Genomic DNA, 24,894 nt, shown 5'->3' on the forward strand with positions numbered 1-24,894 from the left:
AGAAGGATCCATGATTTTGACAGCATAATATACTTTTTGTACGGTGCATCCGGAAAGTATTCACAGCACTTCACTTTTTCCACATTTTGTTATGTTGTAGCCTTATTCCAAAATGGAGTAAATTCATCTTTATCCCCTCAAAATTCTACTCAAGATGCCCCGTAATGAGAACATGAAAATGTTTTTGGAAATGTTTGCAAATTTATTTGGGACCTCCCCCAACATCCTTACAGCATAATGCTGCCACCCCCTTGCTTCACTGTAGGGATGGTGCCTGGTTTCCTCCAAACATGACACCTGGCATTCACACCAAAGAATTCAATCTTTGTCTCATGAGAATTTGGATTTTCATGGTCTGAGAGTCCTTCAGATGCCTTTTGGCAAACTCCAGGTGGGCTGACATGTGCCTTTTACTAACGAGTGGCTTCTATCTGGCCACTCTACCATACAGGCCTGATTGGTGGATTACTGCAGAGATGGTTGTCCTTCTGGAAGGTTCTCCTCTCTCCACAGACGAATGCTGGAGCTCTGACAGAGTGGCCATCAGGTTCTTTTGTCACCTCCCTTATTAAGTAGAGAAGCTTGAATCTTCGACTGTAGTGGGTTGATTGACACGAGGGTGTTTTGCTTCAAATAGCAGAAGCTTCCTCAGCTAAAATTCTTGCTCCGGTAGTCTGACGTCTGTCTTGACTCTTGTAGAGAAGAATAAACAGAAGCCACAAAAGCTGGAGTTTTAAACCTAACCAGACCCCTCCTACCGAGAGGCAGACTGCTATAGGCTAGTGACTACACAATAGCTCTAATTAGCACCTATTGTGCTCTAGTTAGCACCCTCCTAATGACAGGGCAGCTGTCCCTCCTAATGATGGGACGGACGCCTCTCCTGACGGCTCCCTTGACGACTCTCCTGATGACGTGAATGACTCATTACCATGAACAAAAGACTGAAACTGCTTTGACCTGAGTACCCCATTGTAAACAGGGGACAAAGTGTGTCTCAGACCCCCTCCCCGGTTAAGGCTGGGTTTCAACTGTTTCACATAGAATGCTTCCTTGACCCCTCTCTCAAACCATTTCTTCTCTCTGGCTAAGACTTTAACTTCTTTGTCCTCAAATGTTTGGTTAGTGTCTTTAAGGTGGTGATGAACTGCAGACTGAGGTCCACTGGCGCCCTCTCTGCGGTGCTGGTATAGCCTTTTGTGTAAAGGTTGCTTAGTCTCACCTATGTAGTGTACGTTACAGTTTTCCTGACATCTGATATAATACACTACATTGCTCTGTTTGTAACTAGGGATCCTGTCCTTAGGGTGAACTAATTTCTGTCTCAAGGTGTTAACTGGTTTCAAGTAAACTGGGATTTTGTGCTGTCTGAAGATCCTCTGTAGTTTTTCCCCTACTCCTGCGAAATAAGGGAGAGACACTCTTCTTCTTCTTGTCTCCGTCTCCTGTCTATCTGGTCTCTTTGTTCTCTGGGACTTCTGCACTTTGTCCAGGGACCATCGTGGGTACCCACATACTGTGAGGGCTTTCCGGACAAGTTGTTGTTCTTTAGCCCTTCCCTCTGCAGTTGTGGGCACCTGTAAGGCTCTGTGTTGAAGAGTCCTGATCACCCCGAGCTTGTGTTCAAGGGGGTGGTTTGAGCCAAAGAGCAGATATTGATCAGTGTGAGTGGGTTTTCTGTAAACCTCTGTCTGGAGCTGCCTGTTCTCTCCAATCGTAATATCACAGTCCAAGAAGGCTAAATGGTTGTTTCTGGCATCCTCACGTGTGAACTTGATATTGGAATCCACCAAATTGATGTGTTCTGTAAAGTCCTCGACCTCCTGTTGCTTGATTTTAACCCATGTGTCATCGACATATCTGAACCAGTGACTGGGAGAGATGCCCGTGAATGACGTCAAGGCTGTCTTCTCCACTCCATGTGTTTGTAAAGTCCTCAACCTCCTGTTGAGGACTCCATTGGGTCTTCTCTACCGGAGACCCCATGGTTGTGTGATGGGATCTCCGGTATCCCCCATTGTGGCCAATCTGTACATGGAGCGAGTGGAGAAGACAGTCTTGACGTCTTTCACAGGCATCCCTCCCAGTCACTGGTTCAGATATGTCGATGACACATGGCTTAAAATCAAGCAACAGGAGGTTGAGGACTACAGAACACATGCAGAAGTCCCAGAGAACAAAGAGACAGATAGACAGGAGATGGAGACAAGAAGAAGAGTGTCTCTCCCTTATTTAGCAGGAGTAGGGGAAAAACTACAGAGGATCTTCAGACAGCACAAAATCCCAGTTTACTTGAAACCGGTTAACACCTTGAGACAGAAATTAGTTCACCCTAACGACAGGATCCCTAGTTACAAACAGAGCAATGTAGTGTATTCTGTCAGATGTCAGGAAAACTGTAACGTACACTACATAGATGAGACTAAGCAACCTTTACACAAAAGGCTATACCAGCACCGCAGAGAGGGTGCCAGTGGACCTCAGTCTGCAGTTCATCTCCACCTTAAAGACACTAACCATACGTTTGAGGACAAGGAAGTTAAAATCTTAGCCAGAGAGAAGAAATGGTTTGAGAGAGGGGTCAAGGAGGCATTCTATGTGAAACACTTGAAACCCAGCCTTAACCAGGGAGGGGTCTGAGACACGCTTTGTCCCCTGTTTACAATGCCTTGTATTCTAAAGGAATACAAACTTCCTACGGGCACTACACTAGTTTATTAAAGATTAAAAAAAATAAATCACATGTACATATGGATTCATAGCCTTTGCCATGAAGTTTAAAATTGAGCTAAAGGGCATCCTGTTCCCACTGATCATCCTTGAGATGTTTCTACACCTTAATTGGAATCCTCCTGGAGTAAATTCAGTTGACTGGAAATTATATAAAAGCAAGAATGGTGACAAAGGTGAGTTTCAGTTTGTACAAGGGTCAAAAGTTAAAGTTACTCCAAGTTTGGTAAAAGGTGGTGCAAATTATTAGTTGAGTTAATAGGGTTTCAAAAAGGAATAGTTTGCACCATGTGCCATCCATAGTTATCATGTTATGGGGTAACATATGTCACATGTTATAGAATCCAATGGACGTCAACATTGTTTGACCTTTACTGTGGAGACCAAGCATTCAACACAGTCAAAACTATTCCATTTAATAATCTTATTAGCTCAACCAATAATTTGCACCGCTTTTTACCAAAATTAGAGTAACTTTAACTTTTGACACCTACACAAACTGAAACTGACCTTTGTCACCATTCCATTCTTGCTGTTTTTACCCCATAAAGAAGAACATAACCCCTCTCTCAGAACTTGAAAATTCAAGTGGCAAGCAGGTTTTTTCAAAAGACTAATGTTTAAGGAGTATTTGTGCTGAATTTGGTGCTTGTTTCACCATTTGAATGATTCCATTGTAAATGGGTGATTCTTTAGCTACGGGCACTATTGGCCTTGTAAATGTAATTTCCACCACACCATTGCCTTACAATATAAAGCGCCTTGGGGTAACTGCTTGTTGTAATTTGGCGCTATATACATGTGCTCTGATGTCACTGTTTATCTCCATAGAAACTACACAAACAATCTTTCATACAAACTGTTTAAAGGGACATTAGTGTTGTGGTGGAAATTACGGCAATAGTGTGGGACAACTACATTTTGTTTAAAAAATCACAACAGTTGTATGACATTGAATACCCCAGTTGTGTTTTGATTATTTTACTGATAGTTTATTCAGAGATATTTTAAAACATTAGAAAAAACGTTTCTTTACCATTCATTTTTATCATTGAAGATCAAAAGTCTGGGTGTGGGACAAGCACAAAACGGCAATATTTGCATATAATGATGCTGAAAAAAGGTGAACACTTTCATTGTAAAGATAACTATAAAAGTGTGAAATTTCCCCTTTTTTTCTGTTTTTCATACAATATGATCAAAGGACATAATAAGTGCCCGTAGTCTAAGAATCACCCAAATATTATCTGCTGCACTAATTGCAAAAGGGTTTCTATAAAAAGGTAGATGATTTAGCTGATTTGGCTTTGATTTGGCTGTGAAAAAATAAGTCAGAATATTTTATTTTATTTTATTTTATTTGCTTTAATCCCTGACTGTAATGAATTAAACATTGTGACAATACAAGTTCATGTTCTACCAAGATTTGAAATAAAATTGCTGGATGAAGCGTACAGAGTGCTAACCATCACACCATGGAACGACTATATTAACATAGGACGTTCCTGCCTTGATTAGGCCAGAAACACAAGGCACTGTTTACTGTAGATATTTAAACAGTATTGACAGTTGACTAAAGGCAATAAATAAGTACATGTATCACAGCCTTCTTACTTCTGCTGAACTTAGAAAATCATAGAAATACATTTCAGCAATAGAAATGCAATATATCAGTCTTCACAAAGCCATTACAAAAATGCCAGCACTTCTACGAATACTTTGGTTGGGCTCGGGACATTCTTTGGATTTACACGTATGTCCCACCTTTAATGGACAGAATCTGGCCGGTGGCTCTTGAGTAATTGACTTTGACCACGACATTATAGTGCAGGCATGCTCACAAGCCATCCAACATTCATCCGCAGTGCATAAGTTATAATTGGACCGAGAAGAATACTGTTTTATTGTAATTCCTTCTGGTTGCCAGTTTGTTTCACAATGGCGTCAGCTCTGACAAGTGATCCCTCTGTTTGCTTTCAAGGGAGAAAAGTTTGGCCCTTTTGCCGGCGAGAAGAAGCTGCCGAGTGAGCTGGATGAAAGCTTGGATACGAGACTGATGTGGGAGGTAATTACACGCACGGTTTGGCTTCTTGCATTAAAAAGTGCATGTGATTAAAACAAGGTTAAATCAATACTTTGTCTTTTGAGGGAAAAATGGAATTGAAAGTAGTCCTGTAAAACAAAGATGCAGCTGCGTGTAGGTCTGCCCCCATTTCTCTGTGTTAAGTAGAACATTTAATTACATTGCAGATCAAATAACACGTTGGTGATTTAAATTGGCTCAGATTTCACATGGCACCAGAGGTGTCAAGTAACGAAGTACAAATACTTCGTTACTGTACTTAAGTACACTTTTTAGGTATCTATACTTTACTCCTTTACTTATTTTTCTGCCTACTTCTGACTTCTACTCATTACATTTTCACACAAGTATCTGTACTTTCTATTCCTTACATTTTTAAAACAAACAGCCTCGTTACTCTTGGCTTTAGTTTAATGTTTATATATATATATTTCACGTCATGTGCGCCTGTAATCAACTTTTCTGCAGCACGGCTTTGCTTTGAACCGTGAACCAATCGAAGCAGTGGTTCGCAGATTGAAGCAAGGCTTTGACCTATTGCTTCGCTTATTCCTTCTTTCTTTCGCTTAATTTTCCCCCGCTAAAACCCTAAAGAGCATACTTCTGTGAGTATTAATTACCTTTTCTATGTTAAACCGACCTGTTATGGTCTTCTGAAACAGTTGATAGATGTATTTTATAACTTAAAAACGGGAGCGACGCTAACGCGTTAGCATGTCTATGGCATTTTCAATGTTAAAAGTTAGCATTAAGCAGGTCTCATCACGTTCGGGTGCATTTGTTTTCAAATTGTAATATTTCTTAAATTTATTTTTGTTTATATGTTAATAATCTAATGATTATTATATACAGTTTTAGAGAAAGAAGCAAAAAGAACCTGAACAGAAACACAACAGAAAATATAAAAGCAACTAACAATGAACATACATAAATAAATACATACATACAGAAATAAATAAGTGTTTCCTGTGAACACCTAGTGACTCTTACAGCTCCACTTCATCCCTGTCTTATTTAATGACAGTTTGTTTCGGTCAAACCATATTTTCAATGTGTTAATTTCTTCAGTGATTTCCTCCTGAACTATCTGCAAAACTAGAAAACTGCTGCATCCTAGTAAGAGCAGAATACTACTGGAATGAATTTGAATAAGGAAAGTTGTGTTTTGTTTTGTTTTTTCCTTCACTAAATGGATGCTGCACTCACTGCAGTTTATTGTCTGGAATAGTCCCAGATTGCATTTCAGAGCTTCTAGAATTGAAACATTTTCGTGAAGCTGGTGTTGGGGGGTAATTTTTGGTTTTGGGTCTTGGGCCACATGTAGAACGAATCAGTTTTTAAATTAAGCTTTCAATTCATATAGTGGCATCTACCTTTTTTTTTTTTTTAAAGGTTACTTTATACTTTTATATTTAAGTAGGTTTTGGAGCACATACTTTTTCACTTTTACTTGAGTAAAGAGGTCAAGTTGATACTTTAACTTTTACCAGAGTGTTTTTAAACTGCAGTATCTATACTTCTACTTAAGTAACAAATGTGTGTACTTTTGACACCACTGCATGGCACAGAATGCCATTGTTTTTAGGCACTGAAATAAAATGTGATATGTTATCTGTGGCTACCACATTGTGGGGTATAGACTGTCTCCAACATTAGGTGCCACTGTAAGACTAACATGTTTTGATGAAATGAGACGAAACTTCAGAGCAACAAGAAAGAAGAATAAACTCTTCAGTTCTGTCAACTTATGCAGATTTCTTTTTTTTTTTTTTTTTTTTTTTTGCTTTCAGGTCCGTGGCAGTAAGGGAGATGTGCTGTATATTCTGGATGCTAGTAACCCTCGCTATGCCAACTGGCTGCGGTTTGTCCATCAGGCGCCTTCAGAAGAGCAGAAGAACTTGGCTGCCATTCAGGTACATTTCTTCTCACCGGACAATGGAAGCTTCAAACTTAGCTGAAGGGAAAATGCTGATAATGTTTACACCCATGTGTCAGCAACAACTAAAATCAAAACGGGTGTAAAGAGGGGCATTGAAGACATTTTTTTAAAGTTAAAAGAAAGAATATTTTTTTGACAGGGTAAAGAAAAAATGAAAAGATACTGTACCTTTTTTCTGTTTCTTAATGAAAAACCTGAATGAGTTCATCTGAAAGATCCCACATGATCATGTTGATCTAACTTTACAGATGAGAGAAATTAAAATATATGAAATACTGGAAGGGGCAGTCAGAGTGAAGCACCCATGCCTTACAGGCTTGATACTGATTCATGCAAATTACATCTTTGCGATTCAGTGATACTATAATTTACTAGAGCCCTTGGTACAGTTCTGTTGTACCTGCAATAATGGTGAATGTCCACCAGGTGTAGATATTGCTCCATTTCAAGAGCCTTGGGACATGTCGATGATCCACCTGTTGGTTATAGCAACTGGTTCAGTGTGGCCTTGTCAATACATCAGTTCTGTTCTAGTCCATTGTAAAATTGAATCACTTTTTTCTTGACTAATACACACCCTTTCCATCACCCTGGAAGGTGATTTGGTGTCCATCACCCTGGAAGGTGATTTGGTGTCCATCACCCTGGACACCAAATGGAGTTCATTCCATTTGGTGTCCATCACCCTGGACACCAAATGGAATGAACTCCATTTGGTGACTGTATATACTGGCCAGAACCTGTGTGACATCGTCCGCAGGTTTTCTATAGATACCCGGAAGCGTTGAAATGAAGCCCGTGTCTGGGCTGTGTTCAGTACGGCGCCATGATCACAGCAGCTAAAAGACGAACTGATTAATGCATAAAGGGGTGTAGCGTGGGTGGCTCTACATGTGATGAAAGATGCCTCAACACACGGTTCTCTTTGAGTCTGAGCCACTTACAACCTCTGTTCGGGTGTTTATTAAATGATATTTTTGGGGACTGCACGGTTGTTCTGCAAACGGTTTATTTTGTTGTGGACGTTAAGAGCTATGAGCCACGTATTGTCCTATTAAGTGTGTCTAACGGTTGAAGCTACCGACAGCTGCTAAAAGTGTTAAAACCATTTGCATACAACCAGTGATGCCGGTAACACATTAAGTAGTAACGCATTACTCTAATCCAGGGGTGGGCAACTTGTTCCAGAAAGGGCCAAGAGGGTTCAGGTGTTCTTTGCAGCCACTGACTCCACCAGGTGGTTTCACTGATTAACTGATTCCATCTGCTCAAAGTGATATTAATCAGTGAAATGACCTGGTGGAGTCAGTGGATGCAAAGAAAACCTGCACCCTCTTGGCCCTTTCTGGAACAAGTTGCCCACCCCTGCTCTAATCTGACTGTTTTTTTCAGTAATGTGTAATCTAACACCTTAATCTTTCAAAATCAGTAATCAGATTAAAGTTAGTTGTTCACTTTAATCTGTTTAACTAATAATCTAACTTTAATCTAGTTAACAATCGCTGTGTGTGTTACTATTATTTTTGTATTGTGGGTCAATCGCAGCATTAAAACTGGCCTGTGGGCAAGGGGAGGTCGGGGGTTCGGCTGGACCACCCACTTCACCCACTTAGCGTTTCACGCTGCGTGTTTTTCATCTGCTCTTTTCTGCAGCAGCTCTGATTTGAAAAAACAGTTGTCATCTTTCAAAGTGTGGTGACTGTTGCACACCTGCACTGAGCTTTACTAAGAAATTTTTATGCATTTTTTGCACAATGGTCTCTGAAAAGTAGAGGATTATTTAAATGACTGCAATTCCAAACTAGTCAGTGCAGTATTTTTCTTAAACACCTTGATTTAAAGATGAAAATGTATGCCACAAGCACATCTTAATTATGTGATTTCAACTCCATTGTGATGATGTATACAGGTAAAAATAAATATTGTAACTGTCCAAATATTGATGTACTTGACTGTATACAATATATGCATTGTGCCATTTTGCTCTTTGCCTGTGACCTTGACTTTTAACTCATTTTTCACAAAATCAGATCACATTGTTCTTGGCTGACCCATAGTTATTCCATTTTGTTTGGTCCACATTGAATCAATTGTTTTTGGTCCCGTGTTCACACATTGTCACACGGGACCAAAAATAACAGTAGACCAGTAACACTTCTAATTACGCCATGTTGTGCTAACACTGCATGTGCATGTAATTAGTGTTATACTGCTTCGAGACCCGAAGTTACGTTTGGATTAGACTGGAATTGCCAAGTGTTCAAACAAGAAGGTGTTTCAGTTGAGAGGCCACTATGAGTATCCTCCAGAGGAGTTGCAGTGCATGGATAGAGGGCGACTGAGGGCGGCAGTTTGGGTTTTCTTCCAGACCTTGGCAAAGTGGTGACACGTCTGACTAACCTGTGCTTGCATACGTTTGTTTGAACTCCTGATTTTGGAATTTGGAAGTTGGCTAAATTTGTAGTTGGTTAAATTTTACTTAATTCCACAAGCACACAGAGTTCCATTCATATCTGCATTGTGTAATGCTTGTGTTTTTACACATTCACTGCTAAAAGAGCTATTCCACAGGGTGCCATTGTATGATATTCGCTTACAATCCAAAAAAGTGCAAAAACAGGATGAAAGGGCTTTATTAGGGGTGTAACGATACACAAAAATCATGGTTTGATACGTACCTCGGTTTTGATGTCACGCTTCGGTTCATTTTCGGTACAGTCTGGGAACAAAATGCAAAACCTAAATTTGATTGTTGTTTAAACCAATAGTTTATTGTAACATTATACAAACAGGAAAATAAAATTATTGGAAAGTGCTGCCTGGTAATTAGTTAAATAAAATGTTCTCAAATAAACAACAAATATGTCAACTGATGCTGCGGAGCCTTCTCCCCCCTCCTTCCCCACCGGTTCTCTGTCTTGGCGCAACAAGTCAAAAAAGTCACAGCGCCTCAATAACGTCTCATTTACCACAGCCTCCATGTGATCCTGGCTGCACACGCGATGAAATCTCAAGGAAAAGTTCTAAAATGACTCAGTTCTCCGTGTGGAGCAGGGACACCATGGGCGTGCGCTGGATCACGTGCGCGTCAATAGTTTTGTGTAACACTTCAGGGAAAAAAAGCATTTCCGGTACGTATTTAATTAAGAGTTAAAAAAATCTTTCTGTGTGAATATCTCATGTTACAACGTGTAGACCCGCGGCTTATAGACAAGTGCGGCTTATTTATGTACAATTTTTTTTTTCTTTTTAAAATTGGTGGGTGCAGCTAATTTTCAGGTGCGCTTTATAGTCCAGAAATTACGGTAAACATATGTGATGCAAACTCACCTGTGCATAGCCCTGTACCGAACCGAACGTCCCGTACCAACACCGTTCAATACAAATACATGTATTGTTACACCCTTAGGCTTAATCCGACTTGCCTTCTAACAGGCTGGATTATAAAGTGCAGATCTGACCTGGCAGCTCACCTGAAAACGAAAGAAAGCAGCTGCGCCCTTGGCCAGATCTGATCAAAAACTACAACAAACGCTGCTGTGGCTTAAAAGTTTTACCCAAGTGGCGCACAATGAAACAAGTTTCAAGCCATAGTCGCTATGAATACCCCGTTTAAAGAGGTTCTAAAATGGTTGAAGCCATTATGACTGTGAAGACCACGTATTATCAATGATTTTGAGAATCTGGATGAAATTATTGAACAGTTCAAAAACTGGATGGCAGTTTCACATCTGGTGCCGCTGATGGCCGTAACAACTAAGTATACCAAGTTTGTTCAAGATTGACAAAGGTGGATTATGAAGTTACTGTGACACTTCAAAACGTGCCCCGATTTGCTATTTGGGAATAAACGGGAAGGAGTGGTCCTCTGTGGAATAGCCCCATAAACTAACAGCTGATGGCAGTTATTAGAAATTAACGGATGAAGAAAGAAGATATCATTTGCCCTACATTTTGCTTTCGTCACTCGACTTTTCCTTGCGTCTTTTCCTCTCATCTTAAGTGGGAGAGACTAAAGTGCAAACATGGGAAATTTGGATTCACTTGAGGTTTTTGGAGTGCTCCTACGGTTTCTCCGTGTTTGTAAAGTCCTGGCTGCTTTCAAACAATCCCATTACATTGTTCCGATGTTATGTCCCTTGTTACATTTTCTTACTCATGGAAACAGACGAATGCAGACGAGCGTCTTCCTTCCACTTCTGTGCATCTTTGCATGGTGACAAATAATATGGCAACTGTGGCCTTAAAGACAAAAAACATTCAATAGAAGATTAATGAACATAATCTCAAATATCACACAGCTGTAGAGTGCTTGCTCTGGGAAAATTTCAGTTCTTGTACTTCTGCATAAAACATAAATGATTATTCTCTCAAGGAAGAAGAAGAAAAAAAAGTGGGGCAGGGATAAAAGATGCACATTGCAGGTCTTGGGGTCACTGCCATTAATATACAAATGCCCTTGGTGAGTGGTTGTTTAAAGGTCATCTGTGTGCGTTAAAGCTCTGTGTTCCATCAACGGTGACATTTATTGTCTAGGTTTCCTCCTCTTAATCATTATTTATGTATATTTAGAATCCCATACTTAAAACAAAATGAAGCTTTGATTTTATTAGCGTGACCTTTTGAGAACAGAAAAGTTAATGACATGTTTAAAGCTTCGGGTTCATGACCTGTGACCTCAATCAGCCATGAACAGAGTACTTTCTGTGTGTAATGAGTTCAGCTTTTAACCAGACTCAACAGTTACTTATTGTGCGTGACCATAAATGATTATAACTGACTTGATCACATTTTCCTGCTTCAGTTTTGATCGGTGTGTTTTCATACTATAAACCATCTGCTAATAGTAAATCCAATATTTTGGCAAAACCTGTCTGATCCAGCTATTATACTGTTCGGCATGTCCATCTATCTGTTTTTACTTGTTAGCACGATATCTCAAGAACCAGTTGACAAATTTCTTTCATATTTAGTTAGGGATGGGCGATATGGCCTAAAATCCATATTACGATATACATTGCAGCCTCTTTCAATTCAATTTAATTTATTTAAAAGGGACCATGTGCAATTAAAACAAATGTTACCATTTGATGCATTGCACCAGAGTTAGCCTAATCAGTTCCAAGGTCACATCAAGATATTGTGATTGCCACCCTTGTTAGCATGATATCTCAAGAACAAGACCAATTTCATTCAAATTTAAGATAAGTGTGTACATGGATGATCTCCCGACACTTTGTATTACTGATTTGTGGCAGCACTGATTCCTCGCAGCAAGAAGGTCCTTGGATCACTTCCTGCCTGGGCATTTCTGTTTGGAGTTTGAATGTTCTCCCCATATTTGCATGGACTTGGAAGACATGCAGGTTAGGTGACGTGGAAACTTTAAATTGGCTGTAGATGTGTGTCTATCTCTCTGTGGACCTGCAATAGACTGGGGGCCTGTCCAGGGTGAACCCGCCTCTTGGCTCATGTCAGGTGGGGTTGGCTTCAGCTCCCCCATGACCCTTAATTGGAATAAGCATGTTTTGAGAATGAATGAACTGCACTCATACAATTGTGGGACTTTGTAAATGTTGAATGTTAAACATGAAAATTTGAAAGGTCGATAAAAACTGAGTTTGCACAATATGAGTTTAATAGTTATTTTATTTCATGAAGACCATTTTCAGTTTTGCTCTTTGAATGTTAAACCTGGGTGAAAATTATTATCAAACATTCTCGCACAGATTTAATATTTAACAGGTCCGTAGCTGTTTAATGATCATTAAAGCTAAAAGGAGCTTTTCAGGGCAAAAGTCTAAGTCCAAACTTCTGCAAGTTCAGACAACAGAAATAAATTTTAGATTTTTCCATGTAGGCTTTTCACAATAACAAATTTTGCTAGACTATATATTCCCTCAGAAAACATCATGTTAAATGTATCACAACATTGTTGTCAGTATCATTTTGTCTATTTTATGCCAATGATATAATGATAATACAGCAGTTAATTCTCAAGACGATTCAACATTGGCATTGAAATATGAAAATGTAAAGTACAAATCTAAGCTTTCTTTTTTCCTTAAACGTGAGTTGTTTTACATCTGTTGTTATTTGTATTGGATGAATTTACTGTGCAGAGCATCAAGTGTTTTTTTTTTTTGTTTTTTTTTTGGACTTGCCATGCAGCATTTCGTGCCAGATAGCTTTCATTATTTTGTCAATTTTTAATTTGTTTGATGTAGCAACAAATGATCTGAAATCATTGCAGACAGTGTCTGTATTTGGTGAACATCCCATCCATGAAATTTATCTATCTATAAAGCAAGAAATGTCTGTGTGTGGGTATGTGGCTTGCATATCTCTCTGACTGTTTGTCAGATCGACCTCAACTTTTGGATATGGCTTAATCATGCCAGGATGATGTGCATCCTTTATTAGGAAAATTTGGGGGATTAATTTTCTAAACCTTTATTTTGACATTAAACCTTTATTTTGACATTGTGACATTTGTACTTCCAAAATGGCACCCTCTGTGGTGTCTCTGTCCTACAAAACCTCCGTTTGTATAGTGATTTCTGTAAAAGTTTCCATGTTCCATTTATTTCATCATATAAAACCGTTAACATAAAATAATATATACGAGTACATACATACATACATACGAGGTCTGTCCATAAAGTAACGGTCTTTTTATTTTTTTCAAAAACTATATGGATTTCATTCATATGTTTTTACGTCAGAAATGCTTGAACCCTCGTGCGCATGCGTGAGTTTTTCCACGCCTGTCGGTGACGTCATTCGCCTGTGAGCACGCCTTGTGGAAGGAGTGGTCCCGCCCCCTCGTCGGATTTTCATTGTTTGGAAATGGCGGAATGAAAACGACTTTTTTTCCATCAGAAATTTTTCAGAAGCTGTTAGAGACAGGCACCTGGAAACCATTCGAAAAATTTATCTGGCTTTCGGTGAAAATTTTACGGGCTTCACAGAGAATAAGGACTTTAACTACAGCTTTAAGGACACCTTTAAGGACGGTCGGTGCGCCGCGCTCCGGGCTGCGATGTCGCGGCACAAACCACTGGATCATTTCTAAGCTGATGGCTCTGTGGATACGAGACCATCGTGTGCTCTTTCTCTGGTTATCACAAGAGCTGGACATCAGCCATTTTCCGGCAGATTTCACTTTTAACAAGAGATTTTGTCATGGAAAGCCACGCGGAGGCTTCGTGCGTAACGACCGATTTGCTTTGGAAGCGAAACAAAGGAACACCTCCGTTTCGTAGTGTTAGAGGACAAGTTGGGACATGTCCAGCTCTCCACAAGTTCTCTTATACTCACTTGACTGGTAAGCACTGAAAGCCCAGATGAAATCCATATAGTTTTAAAAAAAATAAAAAGGACCGTTACTTTATGGACACACCACATATACAGTGTGTGTGTCTGCATCATGGTAAATGGACTGCATTTATATAGCGCTTTTCCATCTGAATCAGACGCTCAAAGCGCTTTACAATTATGCCTCACATTCACCCCGATGTCAGGGTGCTGCCATACAAGGCGCTCACTACACACCGGCAGCAATAGGGGATTAAAGGCCTTGCCCAAGGGCCCTTAGTGATTTTCCAGTCAGGCGGGAATTTGAACCCATGATCTTCTGGACTCAAGCCCAACACCTTAACCACTAGACCATCACCTCCCCTCATCATCAGTCTGTTATGACGGTGCAAAATCCTCCCGATGAGTCCAGTGTCCTTCAGGTATTTAAAAAGGCAACACCTCCCCCCTCTCACTTGACCTTATGGCTAAAATACTTCCTACAGAAACTTCTTTCAGGCCTTACAGTTGATTCCCTTCAGTTTTTACTTTTTAGTAAATAAACCATTCAAAAATAATGAAATATAGTTTGTAAAATAAAATATTTTGAGGGAAAATTAAAGCACTGTGCTAAATACTGTACAGATATTTTCACTGGTTATGGTTTTTATCATTTATATTACAACTGGTACCATTTGAAAGCCCTGCATTCTGGTGATGGCATTTTACAACGCTTTACATAGAATTCTGTTGGTATGGTGGTGGTATTTGGGCATTGTTATGCGGCATTGATCTGGTGATGGTCTCTTTTAATTAAATTTTTTTAGCTCCCAGTTTTCATATAAAACATAAATTTTTGTCATTAGTTGGTCGTGCTGTCTACCTAAATTCTTATGCAGCAGTCTGATCTCATGGGGATAGTAATTCACACATCAGTGCGCTTTCGCTTTTAGATTCATATTTTGAAAGATAAAGGTAAGTTAACCATTTCCATTTATTCTTCCAAACTTAGTGGATGGAATAAAGTGGTCTCTCTGCTTTGACTGGCTGGGTCACCGGTGCATAACACACATAAAACAGCTTCCAGGGGCACAAATTTTACCTTGATGGGCTTTAATATTGAAGTTATGTTAAATCTTAAATGAGCATTTCAGCTCCTGAGAGCTTTTTCAAGTGTAGGTGATCCAAGACTCATCGGGATCCTGATGTGATTATCTGATCAGAGAAAGCAGTTCTATTGTCGCTCTGTCTTAGGATGGTGAAAATATCTTCTACCTGGCTGTGGATGACATAGAGACAGACACAGAGCTTCTGATCGGTTATCTGGACAGTGATATGGAGGAAGAGGAGGAGGAGGAAGAAGATGAGGAGGTCATCAAAGATGATGAGAACAGTAAAGATGCCAAACATCTTGTAGAAAAAGGTACAAATAACACATGTATATGTTCTCTTCTGTCATCTTAGACCACAGATATTTACTATTCACACAAACGTCTCTCAGAACTGCGTTGCTGTTTGTGTACCGCACCTTTACAGAACTAGTAATAAAAAAGGAGGACCACCCTTGCTTGTTGTGTGAGAGCAGTTTTCCCAGTGAGGAGATCCTGGCCGCTCACCTCCAGAGTCTGCACCAGAGACCCAGCACAGAGGAGAAGGAGTTCAAATGCAGAAACTGTGGCAAGAAGTTCCCCGTCAAACAGGCCCTGCAGCGCCAGTGAGTTTACTGCTCCCTCATTTAACTTCATTTTTGATCATTTTCCATCCAGTAACTTTAGGGCATTGTTTGCAACTGAAGACTGTTTTAGTTGTTGATTAATTTACAGATTTCTGTAGTCTTTGTAATGATATTGTGTGAAGAGTTGGGGTGATGATGGTGATAATAATGATAAAATATTTCATTTTCAGTAATATATACTGCAAATGTAGTTTAAATTGCTAAAACAGTCAGCAGTTGTCACTTTACCTTGATAAATGACAAAAGGTCTCATATTATTCCTCTTTTCAGTAAGATACTATGATGCAGCTCACCAAGTGGCTTAAAAACACAGTTTGAGTTAAAAATGTGCCAAAGACATAAAGGTCATGTTTGTTCAATTAACATTTTTTAATCTCTAATAAATGGCCTGTTGATGTGCCCGTTGCTTAAATTGGTAAAGAGCTACTGCTTACCACTCCTCTCTGATTGGAGGAGGAACAGAAAATACAGCACCTACACACAAAAAGTAGCCACAACTGAAGACCATAACACCATTCTGTTTATTTGGTGGATTCATAGCTTTTTTTTGCCTCGTGTTTATCACAGTTGGCTCATAACATTAAGAATATATACAGTTTCTTCATGTGGTAACAGATTGTTGCCGTTCTTCTTCTTCCTGTAATTTTGGGGTCCCTTCACACCTTCCTTATTTGGTCTTGCCATTGAGACTTTTCCATTTGGTCTGGACCAAAATAGCAGGTTCAACCAAAACATTTGGTCTCAGTCTGGATCAAACTCAACCGTGGTTTGGTTTGTTTGTAGTATGAGAAGAGGTTTTGGATCATTCAGACTATCGACCCAATTACAAAAATTGACACAGGTTATTATCACAGTTAAAGAAGAAAACAAATGGATAATAATTGACTTAATTGAAGATACAATTGAATTTTGGTGGTTTACACACTGCTATACTAAAACAGGAACCTTTATCTATAATGTTTGTTTAAAATTTTAACTTTTTGTGAGGTTATAGCCTAATTCAGGGGTGCCCAACCTTTTTTTGAACCAAGATCTACTTTTAAAGTTGACAGTGTGTCGAGATCTACCAAGCCATATTGAACGCCATTTTCTGGCACAAAGATAAAGTTTTAACAACAATAATAATGCATTATTGAAGCAAATATGCATGGTGAAAAGAATAAGCACAAGTAGGCCTAGGACTGGCTTCAAGTTAGAAAAGTTGTTCCCTACCTTAGTGGAACATCTGGCACTGAGAGGAGGCAGCCAGTCTCTCATCGTACAGACAGTAGGAGCTGAGTGCCTGCCATAAGCATTAGAGTCCAGAATTGGACATTCATGCCGTGTTGCTCTGGATTTGAGCTCAGTGTCATTTTTTAGTATGAGGATCTCATTTTCAATAGCACAGCTATCCATGTTTAAGAGTGATGCCACTTTGGACATTATACAGTCCACATCTATATTTTCGCTAAATGGAAAACAGAGAAAACTGCAACAGGCTCAATGGATGCAAAGTCAGTAAAGCGCCTGTCAAATTCTGACAAGATGCTCTGCACTTGATCATCATAATGTGCAGTCTCAACCTCTGCACAGTCTTTGTCCTGGTGTGTCCATGTGTGGAAGGTTTGATAGGTGTAACTTGCTTTCAAATCCAAAAGCTGTGCATATTCAAAATGGTTTGAACATTTCAGAAATTCTTTAATTTCAGGCAACAATTCAGAAAACCGTTCCAGAAATTTACCTCTGCTTAGCCACATAATATCTCTTTGCAGCAGATGTATGTTCTGCACATCTCATCCAGCTGCCCACAGAATAAATGCATCCTCATAAACCCGAATATGATCCCTGGGTTACTCCTTTTCTAACCCCCAATATCAGGTCATATAAATGCGCATCGGGTTATCCCCATAGAAAGGAACATTATTTTGTGTTCTGCGCATGTCCTATCCGCAAGGAATCTTGGTCTTTTGACTACGGCAACTACTTGTATGCGGCACGTGCAACCCACTGGACACCAAAGAAGCAGAGGTAAACGAGCATGGGGAAATCCAGACGCGGCAGCACAGCACCACACTTTTGGAACGAGGAGGAAACCGAGTACTTCATTAGTATCATGAAAGACATGAATATAATGTCTTTTATTGACGGTAGAAAGTACAGAGATAGCGACATTTACAAGAAGGTGGCCGAAAAGTTACACGAAGCAGGATTTGCACGAACGCCAGGCCAAATCAAGCACCAGTGGAAGACGTGCATCGCTGTTTAGATGGGGATATTCCAAATGATACCAATGACCGTGTATACAGGAGTAACTCTGTCTGCTTAAGCATGTAAACGGGTTATTCCTAATGATTCAGAAACCGGAATATTGACCTTATCCCGGATATTAACGGCATGTAAACGCAGCCAGAGTCTCACCCAAAGCGAGCAAATAGATTAATGGGATTATTAACCATCAGATAACAAGATAAACCTCTTAACTCATTCTAAAGTCAGTTTTAAGCAGAAACGAGGTTGTTTTAAACAGAAACTCTGCAAAATTCCGTGATGCTTTGAAATGGCCGATGCATAATGAACAGCTATCAGCTCATTTAGCCACGGGGCTGTGATCACTTCCGCTGCCTTTTATGATGAAATAATGCTGAATTTATGTGGAAATGACTGTTGTACAAAAGCTTCAGATATCTGTCGCTGAGATAGATGACGACTGGAGTGCAGTTTGAAGCAGAAACGAGGTTTTAATCCGGAGGCCCTTACCAAAAAATAGTACTGATAAGTATATAAAAAGTAAACTAGAAGTATACTTGAAACATACTTGCATATACTACTTTTTGGTAAGGGGGAGGAGGAAAACATGCAAACTCAACGCAGAAAGGGTCAGGCAGGAAGCCATCACGGAACCTTCTTGTTGTGAGGCTGCGAGACATGACATTGTCATATATTTAAAAGTGAAAATTTTATATATTCTAGATTCATTATATATAAACGAAAATGTTTCAAGACTTTTTTTATTTAAATTTTGAGAATTGCAGCCTACATCACCACAAAATAGGGGAAAAATGCATCTCACGATCTTACTGCGGTGTAAATACCATTGCTTAGTCTGGTTCAGTACACACAAACACAATCATGGGGAAGACTGCTGACTTAACAGTTGTCCAAAAGGCACTCGTGGACCCTGTCCAAAAGGAGGGGAAGCCACAGAAGGTCATTTTTGAAAGAGTGGGCTTTTCAGGAAGGGCTGGATCAAAGCGCATTAATGGAAAGTTGACTGGAATGAAAAGTGTTGTTTGAAAGCACACACAGTCAACAGGGATGACTAGAGCCTTGAGAAGATTTTCAAGCAAAGCCGATTCAAGACCTGGGGGAGCCACACAGGGAGTGGCCTCAGACTGGAGTCAGTGCATCAAGAGCCACCACGCACAGGCGTGTCCAGGAAATGAGCTACAAGTGTCACAATCGTAGTGTTCAGCCACTCTTGAACCAGATACAGTGTCAGAAGCATCTTACCTAGGCTAGGCTAAGGAGAAAAAGAACTGGACTGATGTTTATTGATCCAAAGTCCTCTTCTCAGATCAAAGTAAATGTTGCATTTAATTAAAAAATAATTTCCTTCAGGAAAAATAAATCTTATCGTATCTTATCTCATCTTATCTTATTGTTGCTTAAAGTCCAGTGTGAAGCTTCCATAGTCTGTAATGATTTTGGGTGCCATGTCTTTTGCTGGTGATGGTCCACTGTGTTTTATCAGTCCAAAGTTGAGACAGTCATCTACCAGGAGATTTTAGATTATTTCTTGCTTCTATCTGCTGAAAAGCTTTATGGAGATGCTGATTTCCTTTCCTAGCAGGACTTGACACCTGCTCACAGTGACAAAATTACTAGTAACTGATTTGGTGACCATGGTATTACTGTATTTTGTTGGCCCCATAGACAATACCCCATTGGAGAATTTGATAGAAAGATGAGAGACACCTGACCCAACAACACAGAAGAACTAAAGGCCACTATCAAAGCACGACTGCTTCCATAACATCTCAGCAATACCACAGGCTGATTGCTTCTATAGTATGCCGTACTGATGCAGCAGTTCATTCAAAAGTAGCCCCAACCAAGTATACATACATACATACATAGGGGAGGTGATGGTCTAGTGGTTAAGGTGTTGGCTCGAGACCAGAAGATCTTCCGTTCAAATCCCCGCCTGACAGGAAAATCACTAAGAGCTCTTGGGTCTTTAATCCCCTATTGCTCCCGGTGTGTAGTGAGCACCTTGAATGGCAGCACCCTGACATCGGGGTGAATGTGAGGCATAATTGTAAAACACTTTGAGCATCTGATGCAGATGGAAAAGTGCTATATAAATGCAGTCCATTTACCATTACCATTTATACATCTTGAACCGCTTATCTGGGATCAGGTCACGGGGGCAACAGCTCCAGCAGGGGACCCGAAACCACCTGACTGGAGGATCCTGAGGCATTCCCAGGCCAGTATGGAGATATTATCTCTCCACCTAGTCTTGGGTCTTGCCCAGGGTGTCCTCCTAACTGGATGTGCCTAGAACACCTCCCTAGGTAGGCGCCAAGGAGGCATCCTTAGCAGATGCCTGAACCACCTCAGCTGGCTCCTTTCAGTGTGAAGGAGCAGCGACTATACTCTGAGCTCCTCATGGATGACCAAGCATCTCAACTTATCTCTAAGGAAGACACCAGTTACCCTCCTGAGGAAGCTCATTTCGGCTGCTTGTATCCACGATCTAATGCTTTCCGTCATGACCATAGGTGAGAGTAGGAATGAAGATTGACCAGTAGATCGAGAGTTTCGTGTTTTGGCTCAGTTCCCTTTTTGTCACAACAGTACAGCAAAGCAAATGCAGTACTGTCCCTGCTGCGCTGATTCTCAGGCTGATTTCACACTCCATTGTCTCCTCACTCGTGAACAAGACCCCAAGGTACTTGAATTCCTTCACTTGGGGCATCAGACCTCATCCCTACACGGAGCAGGCAATCCATTGTCTCCTACTGAGAGCCATGGCCTCAGATTTAGAGGTGCTGATCCTCATCTCAGCCGGTTCACACTTTGCTGCGAACCAATCCAGTGAGTGTTGGAGGTCGCAGGCCAGTGATGCCAACAGGACCACACCATCTGCAAAAAGCAATGATGAGACCCTTAGTACACCAAATTGAAGACCCTCCTCCCCCTGACTACGCCTCGATATACCGTCCATGAATATCACAAACAGGATTGGTGACAAGGTGCAGCCCATAGCGGAGGCCAACGCCCACCAGAAATGAGTCTGACTTACTGCCGAGGACCTGAACACAGCTCTCGCTTTGTGAATACTGAGATTGGATGGCCCTGAGAAGGGACCCCTCACTCCATACTCCCGCAGCACCTTGGGAACAACCCAACCACATATTGAGTGTACAAATACTTTTCAGAAGTTCAAAATTTCATCTTATGAAATATGCTAATGTTATGAGATACACATGTGCTCTCTCTCTCTCTCTCTCTCTCTCTCTCTCTTTCTGTATAAATATATTGAGCTGTAGGCCACATGTATCAACAAATTTTTTTAAAAATGCTTTGAACATTTTAGTTTATGCATAATGAATCTAGAATATATAAGATTCTCCACTTACTGAAATTCCTAAGAAAAAAAATGAACTTTCACAATATTCCAATTTTTTGTGATGCATCAGTAAGTACCTCATGAAATGCTCTTTCATCGTAATGCAACATTGCAATGTGAAATCAAACTACCTGGACCAAATGTAAACAATGCATCAAAAATGCATCAACATTAACTGTGACCTTGTTCCAGACTTTCAGGTGTGAAATGCTATTAATGGAATTAAAGGATAAAATGAAGGCAAAAGGCAAAAAGTAGTGGCAAAAATCAGACAGGGCTTACTCTGTGTAGGGCTTGCTATGCATTTAAAGTCTACTGAATAAATATGAATTACATGAATTTATTTGTGTGCAGTGTATGCAAGAGGTATACATCTATGCATTTATTAAGAGCTTTGATAAAGTGAGTACATGTGAGGAATTATATCAGTGCCACATTGCCTCCACGCTGCAAGCAGGCCCCCTCATCCACACAGGGATCCCTGAGGCCATGGCAGGCGCCTGAGACCAAACACCCCAGCTACCACTGGAGAGGACACACACGGTGAAAGGACAGGCAGCCCAAGGGTCTGCACCCCACCTAGTCAGGAGGCCCAGAGGTTCCTCAGGGAACCCAGATCAACCGCACTGTTGAGACACACCAAACCATGCCATATGCAGAAGGAGACCAGGCCATTGAGCACAAAATACAGGAAGCAAATTCCCAGCTTTGACCCCAGAAAGGGTCTAAACCCCAACAGTAAGGCTGGGCCAATGCCTGATGTAAGACCACCCGCCATGAAGGGATCAAGCAATGCCCCGGGCCACACATGCCATCAAAAACTACCAGCTAACTGGAGTTAATCCACATCATCCAGAAAGGACACCACCTACCCTGCAACAGTGCCACCCATTCTGCCAGTCTCAAGCCCTTTCTCCCCACCCCTTGGATACCATTGGGTGAGAGCAGAACCACCAAACAGCACCACATTTAAGACCCGATACCTGCCGAGTGAATCCCAGGGGGTCATACTCAGAGACCCACAGGCGTAAGCCTAGGGTCTCCCGATCAGACCAGGATAGTAGGAGTGTGTTCACCCTGTATACCGTATTTCCGTGTAAGTCACGTTTTTTGTTTTTTTGTTTTTTTTGCTAGCTTGGGAGGCCCTACACCTCATACTAGGGGAGCTACGACCACTACCTTTGCATCCCTCCCAGGACTAAACCAAACCAACTTTTTTAGATTCCTTCGATGACCCCAAAACACAATCAGGATGTTCCCAAAAGTAAAAACTGGCTTCAAGCCAGTTATGCAAGATGCCGTCCAAGATGGCCACCAAAATAGGGTTTTTCACTAAAACACCTTAAATATCACAAAGATTCAATGATAAGGGTGTATTGGTGACCATTTTGGACGCCATTTTGAATCTTAAACCCATGAATGAATTTAGTTTAGGCACAAATGAGTTTGCTGTGACCTGCAATGGTCTTCCCATTGAATCTCTGTGACATTTAAGTTGTTTATATGTTGTTTAAAAGTCTTTTAGTGAAAACCCTATTTTGGCAGCCATCTTGGATAACTAGCTTGAGGCCAGTTTTTATTTTTGGGAACATCCTGATTGTGTTTTGGGGTCATCTAAGGAGCCTAAAAAAGTTGGTTTGGTTTAGCAAAGGTAGTGGTTGTAGCTCCCCTCGTATTATATTCAGGTGCCATACTGACAGACTGCACACTGCGGTTTGCATTTGGAATGGACATTGCCGTGGGAACAGGCCCCCTGACGGCATGAGGCATGCTGGATGACCCCTGCCTGTGCCATAACTGCCTGCTTGGGCTTCTCATCAAATACACATTCTTTTGTTATTGTAGCATGTTGTTTTGATTTCCTGTTTTCTGTTTCTTCACCTTTGTAAAACTGTGTAAAAACCTTGTAGCTGTTAGAATGGCCTAAGCAGAGTGTCACTCCTCTGAGTCTGGTCTGCTTGAGGTTTTTTCCTCAAATCATCAGAGTTTTTCCTTACCACTGTTACTTATGTGCTTGCTCTAGGGGTTGGTAAGGTTAGACTTTACTTGTGTGAAGCATCTTCAGGCAGCTTTGTTGTGATATGGCACTATATAAATTAAATAAATTGAAATTTGATTTACTTGTACTATGTAGACAGTTACAATGTCGATTTCTGCTGTTATTTCAATATTTATTTTTATGCTAGACTTTTAGAACTCCCGTGACAGCTGATATATTCCTTCCTCAAATAACATTTCAACAAAAGTATTGTTTGTAGACAAAGCAACTGTCAAAGATGACTGGAGCATTCAGAGGCTTTATTTATTGTGAACAATGCTTTAATATGACTTAAGGATGTAAAAAAAAACATATTGTTTAACCTCAGCATTTACATGTCAAGTGATTGCATTTCATTCGACCTTTTGTCGTCTCCTTTGTCTTTATTTTTGCATCTCTCTGCAGTGTTTTGCATTGCTCTGAATCACTGGATCCATCAGGCAATTTTAAAGTGCACCAGTGCTCCCTGTGTCACAACACGTTCAGCTCAGAGTCCAGGTAATAAACAACAATATCGAGGAAAAAAACGCGGATAAAAAAATGTGTCCTTGGATTTTAGTAGTTTTTTGTTACTTTTCTGTCCAATAAAACAATTTGTTGTCATTTAAAAGCAGTTGCTCTCCTTTCTGTAGCTCATAAAACATTTTCCTACTCTTTTGTCTGCTGTGCCCCATGAGTGCAGTTTTGAGCAGCACAAGGAAGCCTGTAAAGGAGACGCCAGGTTCATCTGTAAGGCGGAGAGTTGTGGCAAAAGATTTAAGAGCAAGGATGCCTTGAAGAAGCATAAAGGGAACGTTCACACAGGTTTGCATGTCTGTTCCCTCTCTGTGCTGTTGTCAGTTTTATTTGTGTGTTTAGAATCTGCTAATGCTCATGTGTTTTCCAAAATGTGATGGCGTTCTTTGTGTGTTAGCAGCAGTGACTGTGCTTTATCAGTTCTAATCTCTATCATGTTGAGTCGTCTCTCGTGACTTGCTCTGCTTAATTGCTCATCTGTGTGTACTGGGGTGGCCGGCTCTGATAACTGGACTTGCATAGCTTTATTTTTATTGCGGAGATGTAGGGCAGCAGGGATCTGTGCAGCCTTTCATGTGAATCAAGTGTCCACTTAAGATTAAGACGTCCATCTCAGCAGCTAATCTGAGCCTCTGCGTTTTACCACTGTGGTCAGGATGAGGGGTGCACTTGTGTGGGTGAGGGGGAACTGGTGCAGGATCAGACTTGACAGATGTGGGTCATGTGTTTCAAACCACGATAATGGGCCAGAAATCCCAAATGGTGGCATAACTGAGTCGGTAATGAAGGAAGAGTTTATCGTCACGTAGCGTTTTTGGTGTCTGTGCTTTTCTGTGTTGTGATTTCTTTTCAGTCAGATTCTTTACCCAGCAAAAGCTCCATTGGTGTTTGAAGTGACAGCATGTTATGTCTGTTTTACATCATGTCCCCTTGTGTTATCAGT

General features: G+C 40.6%; 1 protein-coding gene across 1 annotated transcript in view; it reads left to right on the plus strand.

Annotated features, from left to right (window-relative positions):
- Positions 1–24,894, plus strand: part of prdm5 (PR domain containing 5) — a 236,592-nt gene that overhangs the window by 13,687 nt on the left and 198,011 nt on the right. The window contains exons 2-7 of the mRNA XM_034180554.1: positions 4,712–4,795; positions 6,604–6,726; positions 15,303–15,471; positions 15,585–15,762; positions 23,841–23,933; positions 24,118–24,239. Of these exons, the coding sequence (XP_034036445.1) occupies positions 4,712–4,795; positions 6,604–6,726; positions 15,303–15,471; positions 15,585–15,762; positions 23,841–23,933; positions 24,118–24,239 (769 nt within the window). The remainder of the gene's footprint in view (positions 1–4,711; positions 4,796–6,603; positions 6,727–15,302; positions 15,472–15,584; positions 15,763–23,840; positions 23,934–24,117; positions 24,240–24,894) is intronic.

The sequence above is a fragment of the Thalassophryne amazonica genome, chromosome 10 (genome assembly GCF_902500255.1).
Source record: "Thalassophryne amazonica chromosome 10, fThaAma1.1, whole genome shotgun sequence".
Lineage (NCBI taxonomy): Eukaryota > Metazoa > Chordata > Actinopteri > Batrachoidiformes > Batrachoididae > Thalassophryne > Thalassophryne amazonica.